Source organism: Zonotrichia leucophrys, chromosome 7 (assembly GCF_028769735.1).
Source record: "Zonotrichia leucophrys gambelii isolate GWCS_2022_RI chromosome 7, RI_Zleu_2.0, whole genome shotgun sequence".
NCBI lineage: Eukaryota > Metazoa > Chordata > Aves > Passeriformes > Passerellidae > Zonotrichia > Zonotrichia leucophrys.
Genome location: NC_088177.1, coordinates 10,378,322 through 10,391,250, shown reverse-complemented (window position 1 = coordinate 10,391,250; position 12,929 = coordinate 10,378,322). Strand labels below are relative to the sequence as shown.

Genomic DNA, 12,929 nt, shown 5'->3' with positions numbered 1-12,929 from the left:
TCCATTTCTTCCTGGCTGGCCCCTTTGCTGTGCTAACCCCAACCCTGGCTTCTGACTGTTTTCTGTGCTGCTGCTTCCTGTGAATTGTCATTGCTTGGGGTTTAAAAGTTGGGGTTTGGGATTCTTCCACAGAAGGGAGTCCACAATGTTCCTTGCATGTCTTCTGTGTCCTGCTGCTGTGGCTGTGAGGTTCTCCAGGGAATCCCTCTGTGCATTCTTCACCTGCCTCTTCTGCAGCATTGGCTAAAACAGAGGCTGGCAGTAAAACCCTGGCAGCTCCTCTGTGGATTCCCCTGATCCTTGTTTGCTGTCCTTGGGACACTGTTTGTTTTACTGAGGGCAGTTAATGGGTATGATCTCCAGGTGAGATCTGCAGGAGATAGGGAATGTCTGCCTCAGCTGATAGCTCTGTAGGACCTGCCTGCTGCTTTACTTGTGCTGCAGGGCTGCTACACAACATCTCAGCACCTGCAGAGGGATGGCTCTGCCTCCTGCTGTGCCTGTGCTAAGGTTAAAGGACAGGCAGGAGTTGTCAGAGGGGGGAAGTTGGATTGTTTAATGTCCCAAACAAGAGCTCTTGATGATCCTGCCTCACTTGAGTGGATAAAGGTTGATAAAAATCTCTGGTTTGGTTTCCAGGTGTGAGGTGACTTCACAGGAATGTCTCTGGGGATGGCTTGTCCCCTGGGCTGCAGTGACAGTTCCAACCAGCCTGGCACCTTCCCCTGAAGGTGTGGGAGTGGTTGTAGGAAAGGGCTGTGGTGGTCTCAAGGTGTCCCTCCTGAAGCCTCCTGATCTGCTTCTGCCTTGGATGTTTGCAGGGATTAACAGCACACTGTGAGCTCTGCTTGGTGTCATTGCCCAGAAGGGAATGTAGGGAATGTCCCTTCAGCTGCTGTGCCCTGAGGAGCAGCTGGCACCTGGGATTTGCACTGTCACCTGTGGCACCTTGCCCCTGGCAGGACAACAGCTCCCAAAATGTGGATGTGAGCAGAGAGCAGGGAGGAATCATTCTGGGCCTTGGCAGCCAGTAACAGAGGGGTTTTATTTTCTTCTTCAGCCACCAAGGCACTTTTCCCTGGAGTACAGAGCCCTGGCTCTGGTTGTTCCTGGGCTCTACCCAAAGCTGAGCAGACAAGCCCTGTGGAGATGTGCTTCCTGTTCTGGAAATGAACTGCCAAGGGCTTAAATTCTGCAGGGCCTGGCATAGCTGTGAGCACTGTGTGCTTTAAGGCACAGACAAACCTCTACAGGGAGCTTGGGGAAAAGTGCTGTTTAAATGATTTTATCTTGAAGTGCTCCCTGTGGGCAGGGGAGGTGTTTGCTGCTGGTACAAGAGATGTGGCAAAGGAGAGGAGGCGGGCTCTGACTCCTTTTCAGTGTGTTGGTGAAATGTAGGGGGAGACAGTTTGGGTAAATGAAGGTGGCATAGAATGTAATCTTATCCCCTAAAGAGTTGCAGCTGGACCAATTACTAAAGATTAGGAGCAGGCCTGATGTTAACAGGCCACAGCTGTAGCCAATAGGAAGAGTGTTATAGAACAGTGGATTGGTTGTTTGAGGGGAATTGGAGTCAGCTGGCTGCTGTGAGGACAAGGAACAGTCAGTGCCTAGAGGAGCTGCCTGCAAGAAACATCAGGAAGGTACAAAACTCCAGCAATATGGAACCCTTGCAATGTAATGACAACAGGGAAGTGAATTATTTAGTGACAAAGTGAAAGGATCATTGCAGAATTGTCCTCTGGTCCAAAAGCTGTAGCCACCACTTGGGAAAACTAATCTGGTTTAATGGGAAATGAGTCCTCTGTGTGTCTGTCTAGACCAGTTTCAGTTCTCAGGTATTTTTTAGGGACATGTTTGGCTTTGGAGCACTGGTGGGGTAGATGACTGCTGCTGCAATCATCCTGCTCTCTGCAGAGGTTGAGGTGCTCTGTAGCTATCAGTCCCTGCTGGCAGCTGCCACATGCCAAGAAGCCAAATGGAGTTTTCATGTGATGCTTTATTGGGTGCAGAGAATGCCAGTGCCTGGAGCAGTACAGTGCGTGTGCAGCCCTGGGGAGGGGGCTCAGCAATCCTGACAGGACCTGGCCTGGCATTTGCAAAGGCTGGACAGGTCCTGGCAGAGCAAGCAAAGGGACTCACTGCTGGCTTGGCTCACTCTCAGCCAAAGGGTTGTGAGGAGCATTTTGTTACCTCCCTCCCCACCATGAGGTAGAGGCACAGGAGAAAAGAAAAGGGTCTGTGCCTGTAACAGCCAGGCTTAGACCCAGCTGGTGCCCGTCTCCTGCTGGGTTTTGTAGCTTTGGACACATGGAAATTCACAGGTTTGGACTGTCTCACTAATTCTGGCACCTCAGCCACTGGAAGCTTATTGAATTCTAGCTATGGAACGAGCTGTAGCTCAGTTCATGTGCAAAGCAGGGGCTGTTTGCCTTCCCCTCCCATCCCCTGTTGCCCCAAAGCAAGCCTGTGCCTCCTGCCCGTGCCATACCTACCACTGTCTGTGCTCTACGGGGGCAGGGGTGCAGCTGGAAGCCTTTCTTTAACAAACTGCTCTAGCAATATTCTCTCCAGGTTTACTCCACTCTTCTTGGGGGTGTTTGCTCCATCTTGTGTTACTCCAGCTCTGAATCATCCCGCTCAGAATTATCCACCTCAGAATAATCCAGCTGAGGATAATCATCTTCATCCTAAAGTCCACGGCAGCAAAGAGAATCACTTAAACTATTTGTCTGGTTTGTAAATCTTTTTATTAAAAGAGTTGGTTTTTTTTTTCCCTCTTCCACAGTAGTAAAGCTTTGGCACTTACAGTATAAAAATAATCACTGATCATAATTACACCAAATTCCTCTTTTGTCAACTGCATACTTGCATACTAAGTGTCTTCCATACATTTTATTCCCATATAAAAACACTTGGAAGGTCAGGGGAACAAAACTGATAAATAACAGTATGAGATATAAAGATACAGCTAGAAAAATACTAGGATCATCAAGAAAGAATTAGGACTGTGCATATTTTAAATATCACAGTGATTGGATTTGCTGTTCCTATCTTATTGCTGGCTGCACGCTTATGTGAAAGCAGAAGTGTTTGGTGGACTTTCCTATCCCTAAACCTCAGTATTGCTGTACTCAAATGTTCTTGCATAGCACGGGAACCTTGAATTTCTACACCCACCCTCCCATCAGTATTTTGATGCCCCACCAAATTTGTGATTTACAACCTCTCCCCCTCCTCCCCTCCTTTTTTTTTTTTTTCCCCCTCGCCCTCTTGAAATTTGAAAATATCGACTGGAATTCAACCCTTTGAGCAAAACCAAGACAATCGCTATCAATCATGAGAAAAGTCTGAAACACTCCAAGAGTGGCGCTTGGAGAAGCTGTGAGTTGAGCTTAAGCTGGGCAAATGGCTCCAGAGCAGGGGGCCATTGTCACTAGATGCACTTTTTTGCTAGCATCGCTCCAGTTTGGATGGTACTCGTGGCACACTGGGGTTTACACTTTGGTTTGTCTGTTGCCATGGCCGCAAGCAGTCTCGCTGGATGTTACTTTCCCCGTGGCTGTTGTGTGTCTGCCTGTACATCTAGGGGCATGAAACACTCAATGGGGCAGTTGACGTTCTGTCGGGAGGGAAGGAAATCAGTTAGAGCTCTGTCCTGGCTGTGCTTTGTGCTGGGAGCTGCTGGGGCCATTTCCCAGCACAAAGCACACAGTGGAAAGCACTCCATGCACTACTGCCTCAGAGCATGCACGAGGCCCTGTGGGACTGCTGGGACTGTGGCACTGCCCATGTGTGTGGGGGGTGAGCTCAAGCAGGTGTGTGTGTCCTGGGGGCTGCCATGCACTACCAGGGGAGCACCAACCCACAGCCACCCCGCCCCTGTGCCAGCCTCACAGCAGCGTGGGGCAGAGAAGGATAGCTCTACTCACAGTGTTGGTGGCCTGGTGGTACCTCTGTGTGAACTGGGTGTAGGTGTGGCCAGCAGAGCCCTCGGGGGCCACCTCCACACTGGGCCTGCGGCAGTTGTCACAGCGCCAGCCCTGCGGGGACACAACGGGACCGTCAGTGCCGTGGCCAAGGAGCTGCCAGGGCTCACAGGATCCAGGCCCTAAAGCTCATCCCATTCCACCCCCCTGCTGTGAGCAGGGACACCTTCCACTAGCCCAGGATGGGATATCAACCCTGGCCCTGGACACTTCTAGTGATGGGCCAGCCACAGCTTCTCTGGGCAGCCTGTGCCAGGGCCTGCCCACCCCCACAGGGAAGAATTTCTTCCTGATATCCAATCTACATCCACTCTCCTTCAGCTTAAAGCCATTAATTCATGATCATTCATACATGAGGCTAGAGCCACCAGCAGCAGTGAGGCTGTTCCTGTGTTACACCAGACAGGCACCAATGCAAGTACTGCAGCTCTCCTAATTACTTTTCTCCTTATTTGGGCCAGTTTTGGCCCCTTCCATGACCTGAAACCCAGCAGTCTGATAAATGCAGCCCAGCACAGCCTCCCCTGTGTCCAGCACAACACCTCCCTGCTGTTTACCTGCTGTCCTCCATAACAAGTGCAGGAGCAGATGGCCCCAAAGTATTCCTTCTGCCACTGCTCCCCAACGTGGTACATCTTCCCATCGTCATAGCACGTGGTCTCATCTGTGGAGGCACAGGCAGAGCTCAGCTGCAGGGCCTGGGCTGGGCTTTAGGCACTCCCAAAGCATTCCCAAAGCAGCCTGGTGATCAGCAGGGAGCCCCTGGGGGAGTGTGCTCCCCTTGGCTGAGCAGAGGCTCCCTGATGGCAGGGGAACATCAGACATGTTCACAGCTCTCCAGACACCTTAACCTACAGCAGGGGGGTATTCTCCTGACATGAGCAATGCAGTTTAAGTGACAGTGTGAAGGCCAGAGGAGCTTGAGGCAGCAGGCCCTGCAGTAAAGTCCAGCTGGGGCAATCCAACCCTTCTGGGACAGTGACATGTCCCTGGTGTGCAGCTCCAGGGCCAGAGGCACACAGGTGCTCAGTGTGCTGTGACCTGAGCTAACTAAAGGTTGTCCTCTTTTCAAGCTCAGGAATGTGAGATTTATGCCTTCATCTCCTGTGAGAACAGCCTGAAGCTGTCACCAGTTCAGCCTGAACCAGACACACTGATAATCTGCTTGTCCCCCTGGCAGGACAGAGCTGGGATGGTGACACTTACTGAAGGAGAGCTCAGACTGACAGCACAAAGACACTTACGAGGTTCACACTTGAATTCTCCTTTTCCATTCCCAAGGCAGGTGCAGCTCATCATCTGGCCATTCTCCCCTTGCCTGTCCCACTTTTCCCCAATCTTGTAGTTAACTCCATTGTCATGGCACCACTCTGGAGAAGGCAGGGGAACAAGAATCAGGAGTTATCCCAAAGGCAGCAGGAGGAAAAGAGCTTGGCATTGTCTCAGGAAAGGCAGGAGAAAGAATCTTCTCAGCTCATCTAAGTCCAAGGAGGAAATGGATTCAGCTCCTGCAGTTTTTAACTGCTGAAGGCTGTTCCAGCTCTGGAAAATGTGTAGAGGCTCTTGGGAAAAAAGCAGGATGTGACAAAGAGTGGGGAGAGGAGGTTTGGTTCACAGGAGATGAAAAGAAATGAAAAGGAATTTAATAGATGTGGGGCAGGATAGGAGAGAAAAATATTTAAATGCTCTTTTTTGTGCAAATACCCAGCATAAAATTTACCACAATCTCACAAGACACCATGGGTAAGCCATGTGTATCAAATAATGAAATATAAATATTAATCCTGTAAAATAAGCATCTTTTCCTGTAAAATTAAGTGTCTCTACATAGACTCCTCTGAATCTATGCAAATTGCAGAAATACTCTCTACTGAGCTTATTCCACAATTTAAAAGCCTAATTTCAATTAGCTGGGTATGTGTTGTGTTAAACTGCTCCATCACAGACTTTTGTTCCATTCCCTTGTGTCAAGATGGATATTTTTTCCATGTAAACCACACAGTTCTGCAAGGAATAAAACTTAATGCCCTGGGCAGAAGTGTTAGAAAAATTAGTTAGAAAACTGGTTTTGCAAGCTGCTTTGCAAAGGCTGCCTGCAATGCAAACCAGATTTATTGTAATACCAGCACTGGCTGTAATACCCACTGAAATCCACACTTTCCCATATTACCTAGACATGTCTGGCAAGGTAAAAATGTCTCTTATCAATACAATACTGATTGTTGCTGATGGCAATTCTAGATTAGCTGCAAAGCTCAGAGGTAACCAAAGTTTTCCATCACTTCTCACGATGCAAAACATCGCTTTGGTTTAAGAGCCTGCCTTCATTTGCTCCATGTTTGGACCAGGCTGAGTCTGTCAAACATGGCACTGCTGCTGGAGGAGGGTGGGGATGGGGATGGTTAACAGCGAGCTACTCACTAGAAGAGTCACATCTGAAATGGCCACTGCCAAAGCCCAAACACTGGCACCAGAGCTTAAAGCCAGTTTCAGATAAGCGCTCCCATTCCTCGCCAATGGAATAGAAGGAGCCAGTGTAAGTATCAAAGCAGGTGTCCTCAGCTGGCTGGTTTAATCCTTCAGACACTGCAACAGAAAGAGGAGAAACAGGCATCACACACAGCAATGGCAGCTGCTGACAGACAGACTAGTTTTCAGTGAACACACACGTTTTTGTTCTCGTAATATCCTGGCAGTAATGGAGTTACCCCATGGGCATATCCTTGATGGTTGTCAGCAGCCCAGCTCCCTGTGATTTATTTTCCATTTGCATGTGTCAGAGCAGTTGAATGATAAAAAAACTGACATGAAGGCCATTTTCATTTTGATTTGCCAAGTTTCAAGCAAGTGTGAGTTTCTGCATTTGCTGCTGGTGAGCAGCAACCTGACTGTAGCCTGTTTTTAGGAGAAAACGCGCTGTAAGATGCTGAGGAACAGCAGGGGGTTGGTAGCTGCATGTGCACCTTTTTGGGGTGCTGTGGGTTCTGAGTCATGGCAGGGGATGGGAGGAGAGCAGACCCTGTGATTTGTCAGATTTGTCACCTTAGCAGTGTGCCTTGCCTGGTGGGTGCTTCACAGCCACCAGTTCATGGGGTGATGACCACGGTCAGGAGCTGATGGTCCAGAACCTCACAAATCACTTGTCCCAGTGTCCTGCTACGAACTGTCCTTGTCAGAAGTTTCCTTTCTGAACTGTTGTCAAGCTTGGGCACCAGGTAGGTGACCTTGAGTAAGGGGAATGAGGCAGGGGCTGCACAGGTCCAGCCAGGCTCCCCCAGGCTGTTCCTTACCAGTATTGCCAACTGTGACCACCTCCTCCAGCACCTTCTGTCTCCGGTGGTCCTTCAGAGCTTCCACTATGATGTTGTAGGTGGCCCCTCTTGTGAGACCCTTGAGTGTGGCACTAGAGGAAGTGCCAGGAACCCTGAACTGCAACAAGAGACAATGCCAGGTCACCAGAAAGGTGGTGACACCCTTTAGGTGTTACCTCTCTCATAGGAAAGACTGGGTGTTTAGGATGACCCCTATGCTCTGTACCATGATGGAGCCAGAGCACTCCCCTTACATACTCTGAAATATCAAATTAGACTTGGCTGTTCTGGACTATGGATCACAAGAGGTTAATTTTGCCATTTCAAGGTGACTTCACAGGAAGAGTGCTATAACTTGAAGAAGCAGCACCTCAATCTCCGAAACTCCCACTCAGCTTGCTGCCCCCTTTCCTGGTGAAACATCACTGCTGACAGCATTTCTAAGTTTTCTGGTTTTGCAGTTTTACCCTGTAGCCTTTTCCATAAAGGAGATGAGGAAGCTTTCATCCACCCTGGTCTCAGTTATGTGTTAAACAGAATCTTTAGGCTAATTCCTGTCTCTCCCTTTCTCAGAACCTCTGCTGGTCAGAGTGAATCTGAGACATGTACAAGCCTCTTCCCAGCCCAGCAGTTGAAGGAGTCAGAATTTTATGGATGAGAAACAATAAACAACCTTGAGAAGGAGAACAGAAGAATTCTTTCTCCAGGTCTGTCTGGCAGGTCAGGTTGAGGCACACTGGTGTTATCTTTTTATACTAAAAACTACATGTACATTATTTACCATAACTTCCCAATACCTATCACCTATGTTAGACAGTGAGCTTCTACCTTCAACCAATCCAAAAGTGTCACCATCACAGCAGAAGATGGAGGCCAAGAAGGAGAAGGAGGAATCTGGGCATGTCCAGTCTATATTGCCTCTTGAACTCCTATTCTAAAAACCCCAAAAAACCTATTTTTCACTCTGTGATAAATTCACTATCGTTCTACTCAAACTTTCGTGGCTTGTAAACCCTCACATAAGGCTGGTAATTTTTTCCATGGGTCAAGATCAAAGGCACAGGGGTGCCAAAGGCACAAGGTCTCTGAGGCGCCTGGCACGGTCTTGAGTCCTCCGGGGCAGTCAGAGGAATTTTTTGGGTTCTGACACCCCTTGGCACAGCAAAGGCACCCCGAGAGCCCCAGGTGAAGTTTCACCACCCCTGTGCTGAGGCAGCCCGTTACCTGCAGCGTGTCCTCGTCCTGGCTGACGGGCTGGCAGGAGATGATGTACTCGGAGCTCTCCAGCAGGGGCCTCCAGGAGATGGTGGTGTGGGACAGGGCCTCCTGGCTGTCGTTGCGCCGCGGCCCGTGCGGGTACAAGGGCTCCACCACGATGGGCACCTGGTAGCCGGGCACCTCGATGGCCTCGTCCACGCTGGGCAGCCTGGAGACTGGCCTGAGGGGAGTGGCTGTGGTGGGCCCGGGCCGCCGGTAGCCGTGCTCCTCAAAGAAGATCTGCTGGCCCTGGTGTCCCACGGTCTGAGGGTGCCCAGAGGAGCCTGGAAGCTGGATCCCATTGCCATTGTCGTACCTGTTGTTGGTGAGGTAAGGGGTTCCCTCGTCAATGGAAGGCACGTCCAGGATGTCGGGCTGGTTGGGGTGTGGCCTGCTGATCAACGTGGGGAGATCATCTGGCAAAGAAAGGTTGGAGGCCGTCAAGCAAAGCAACAAAAAAGCTGCATTACACCACTCACAGCATCAAATATTAGCCATTAGACTTTTTATGACCTTGCCCTGATTGTAAAGGTAATTTCCCTCTCTGCATCTTTCACACCTAAGTGTGCTGGTGTGAAATTTTCATACAGCTGAGCAACACTTTTGAACACTGCAACCCACCATCACTGCTCAAACTGAGAAGGAATGGTTGCAAGAGATAGTTGCAGGTTCTCATTTTAAGAGGAATCACTGGTAAGCAGGAAGAAACTTGTTCCTTGATCATATTTGGATGACCAGCTGGTAATTTGTGATAGGTCAATCTTGTACTGTGAAAGTTGCAAAGTGAGAGGAATGCCACAAGTAACAAACTGAATGGGGTCTGCATTTGACACTATCAAGTGGTTAGACAGTCACGTTAACCCTGATTAAATTATCCATTAGGTACCCAAGCAAGAATTCAACATCAAGCACACTGTTCTGTTGCTAGTGTTCAAACAGGTGTTACAAATATAAATTTAGATGTATACATCCTGCATCCTTAGAAAGGAAAACCTCCTTACAAAGCCTTCAAAGAAAAGATGTGTGTGAACAGGGTATTTTTAAAAACATTATTTGAGTCCTCCACAAGTGTCCTTCAATGTCTTTCACACTGTGAAAGCTCTCTCCTGTTGGCACACAACAATCCAGAGCTTTGTTTTACCTGTCCTTTTTCTGCCAACCAGTGGTTCACTCTTCTGATTGTTCTTGACAGCAATGATGTAGATGATGTATTCAGTGCCAGGTTCCAAACCTAGGGAGGGAGGAAGAACAATTTGACTTCTGAGTTGCTTTTCTTTATGATTATGTGTGAGAACTAAGGGTATGGCTACAGTATTGGGTATGTGCATTTCAAACCCAAGGTTTTCAGGACAGGGCAGAGTTCAGCCTCCTGTTCCTCAGAGCAAGTTTGCAGTCTGACCATGTCAGCTGGGATCATAAACCCAAACATAAGGGATCTTTAGCACATGTGACTGGTGGGTGCCAGAATCAGGGGCTTTTCTTTCTTGAAAGGATAACAACTGTGGTGACAGTGGAAACAAGCACCAGACTGCTCAAATGTGGAGGTTGTTCTGATCACTGAGGTGCAATGTGTTTGTAGGACAGATGTGCTTACAGGACCACTCTCTAGTACTGAAAACCACAAAAAAGGAACACAATTTTCTCCCTATTAGCTTATCATGAATTATAATCACATTTTATAATTAGGCCTTCCCCTCTCTCTCTCAAAATTGAAGGGTTTTAGGTGAAGAGCTCCCAGAGAGAACAGAGTTACCAGTGATGGTGGCCTCGGTGGTGCCGGGCCGGGGCCGAGGCAGCACCTCCTTGACAGGTGAGCCAGGTTTCTCATATCTGATGATGTAGCCTGTGATCTTGGCTCGGGGAGGCTGCCACGTGGCCAGCAGGGAGTTGCTCGTGGTCGTGAGGAAGCGCAGGTTAGAAGGAGCATCGATAGCTGGGTGGAAACAAAAGGGTTTAAAACATCAAATACAGAAAAGACCGGCACATTCTTCACCCGAGCTGCTTGACACCCTTCTCAAACCTATTGCCAGGGAATATTAAGTGTGATCAGATACAGACAACTCCTAACTGGCCATATGTGATTGCAAAAAGGTCAGACAAGGTCTTTACCAGTGGAGGCATCCAGAACCACCGGGGAGCTGCGTGCATTCTCGTTCAGAGTGTACAGGTAGATCTTGTAGTCAGTGCCAGGCTGCAGGCCTAAAACGAAGTTGAAACACAAATATTAGCTAAGGAGAGGAAGCCACCTAAGATGGCCATCAGAAGGTCTTTCAATAACCTCTTGATGCCTCAGATATTTTTTCCCACCTTTTGCTCCTGTAGTATTTCTCATCAAGGATATTCAAATCCAAAACAAGAAGCCAGTGTGTACCTTCTGATGTGGCCCTGGAGCAACCCTCACTTACCAGTGATGGTGTAACTCCTGAGATCAGGGCTGATGGTCCTCTGAATGGGGTTCTGGCCACCTGCAGGGACAGCTTCCACCAGGAAGCCAGTGATGGTCTCAGTCTTGGTCCTCCAGGTGATGGTGATGGTGGTCTCAGTGACATCTGTCACCCGGGGCCTGCGAGGGGGACTCACATCTGCACACAAGGGAAGGGTCCTGTCAGTACAGGGGGGGTGGCAATCTTACCAGCCAAGGGTTGGTGCAGCCTGGGATGGAGCTTTGGACAGAGCCCCAGCTTTGGGCACAGCTCCTCTGCACCCACACAGCCCCAGGTGGCCATTTGGGGAGGGCCACCACTTACTTTCAAGGGTTGTGACCACCCCCTGGGCTGGTCTGCTGGTCAGGGAGTCCTTCAGGGCATACACACTCACTTCATACTTGGTTGCTACCTAGAACGGACAGAGTTGTGCCATGTTAAGAGAAGGACCCAGCACAGAGGGAAATATTCCTGCCCTCAGTCAGTGTTTGGTGGAGCCACGTTGCTAAGTCATCACTTACTGAAATATGAAGCCTTAAAATAAATTAGGGAAGGACTGATGGGATAATTCTAATCATTTCCAGCTGGAATAAAAGAGTAGGCACGGACCCTGAGACACTGTGCACATGTGCCACCTCAGGAGGAGAAGAAATCCAGGAAGAAGCTTATTTATCACCCCTCATTTTAGAAATCTGTGCTTTAAAGCTGATTCTTCAGAGAAACTCTAATTTCCCTCCTATTTTTCCCAGGGTTAATGGATGCCATTTGCTATGATAAAGAATAAAATAATGTGAATAAAAGATAATGGTGAATGTTACAGCATGGGGGGTTTTGTCCTTGGCTGCATCAGACCATGGGTCCACTTAGATTAGAATGTTTTTTAAGGCTCATTTTTGAAAATGATTCATAAAACTCCTTAAAAACAGATCAGTAGCTTTTTAAGATCGCAGGAACCATAAAAGCAGTTATTTTCAGCCTTCTCCAGTTCAGGAACTCCTGAAATGCTTCCAGTGGAGAAGATGGCTATATAGCAAATTTAAGCCTAAGTCACAAAAGACTTGTATTTTTAATGTATATTTTGCAGATGTCTTAAAAATAGGCAATAGACTGCCAGAGCTCCCATATCACAGCTTGAAATCCCTGCATCAGATCACTTTATCTGACCTCTTTTGTGAGAGATGAGTAAAAGCATTTTGCTGGGTTACTTTTGATTGTGAACCTGGTAATTTGCATTTGATTAGGCATCCAGTCTCTCTGTGCTAGATGAGGAAGCGGGTAGAATGCAGCTTCAGCAGGCCAATTACTTGCCTTTTAAAAAACTACAGTGCTGAGTAGCTGCAGGCTGACTTGCCATGATCTTCAGAGCCAGACCCTTAGGAGCTGTAATGATCTACCCCAACTGAGCTCCTGACCCAGGAATCTGACATTTCTTCCAAAAATCTCATTTCCACAACACAAAGAAAAAAGTTACCATCAAGCCAGACACGACTGCAGATGTGCTGTCTGGAGAAAGGTTGATTTCTTTCATAGGACCAGTCTTTTCTTTGGGGTTCACTCTGACTCTGTAGCCAGTGAGGCGAACGTTGGGCGCGTTCCAGTTGATGGTGAGACTGGTGGGAGTTACCTGAGCAAACCTCAGGTTTGTTGGAGGTGGAATTGCTGCAAAAATCCAGACAGGCACGTGGTTACTTTAAAAAAAGACAGTTGGGTAAGACAGTATTGTCTCCTGAACATGGGACAGGTTTAGGCCAGGAAAGTGGAGTGCCTTGTACAAACACAGGCATAAAACACCATAGGAGGGGATGTGTTGTTCAAATCTACAGAAACACTTTTCAGCAGAAATTAGGAGATATCAATGCTTCAATCCTGAAGTTAAGTGAGCAATGACATTTGGTGGGATACAAGGTAAAGGCTTGGGAAAGTGATTAAATCTCTAGCAGGCCAGGCTG

The 12,929-nt window shown here is 48.4% G+C and overlaps 1 protein-coding gene across 6 annotated transcripts in view; it reads right to left on the bottom strand.

The window, feature by feature from the left end:
- Positions 1 to 1,996: 1,996 nt before the first annotated feature.
- FN1 (fibronectin 1) overlaps positions 1,997 to 12,929 on the bottom strand; it is a 53,461-nt gene continuing 42,528 nt past the window's right edge. For 4 of the 6 annotated variants that reach the window (XM_064717597.1, XM_064717600.1, XM_064717601.1 and 1 more), the window contains 13 exons: positions 12,452 to 12,639; positions 11,305 to 11,392; positions 10,963 to 11,139; positions 10,667 to 10,756; positions 10,311 to 10,490; positions 9,699 to 9,788; positions 8,525 to 8,973; positions 7,280 to 7,418; positions 6,411 to 6,575; positions 5,234 to 5,359; positions 4,547 to 4,653; positions 3,933 to 4,043; positions 2,728 to 3,622 (listed from right to left, as the gene is read on the bottom strand). In XM_064717597.1, the coding sequence (XP_064573667.1) occupies positions 3,548 to 3,622; positions 3,933 to 4,043; positions 4,547 to 4,653; positions 5,234 to 5,359; positions 6,411 to 6,575; positions 7,280 to 7,418; positions 8,525 to 8,973; positions 9,699 to 9,788; positions 10,311 to 10,490; positions 10,667 to 10,756; positions 10,963 to 11,139; positions 11,305 to 11,392; positions 12,452 to 12,639 (1,985 nt within the window). In that variant the 3' untranslated portion in view covers positions 2,728 to 3,547. Of the gene's footprint in view, positions 2,691 to 2,727; positions 3,623 to 3,932; positions 4,044 to 4,546; positions 4,654 to 5,233; positions 5,360 to 6,410; positions 6,576 to 7,279; positions 7,419 to 8,524; positions 8,974 to 9,698; positions 9,789 to 10,310; positions 10,491 to 10,666; positions 10,757 to 10,962; positions 11,140 to 11,304; positions 11,393 to 12,451; positions 12,640 to 12,929 lie in introns of those variants that run through there. The other 2 variants (XM_064717599.1, XM_064717598.1) reach the window with 2 other exon arrangements.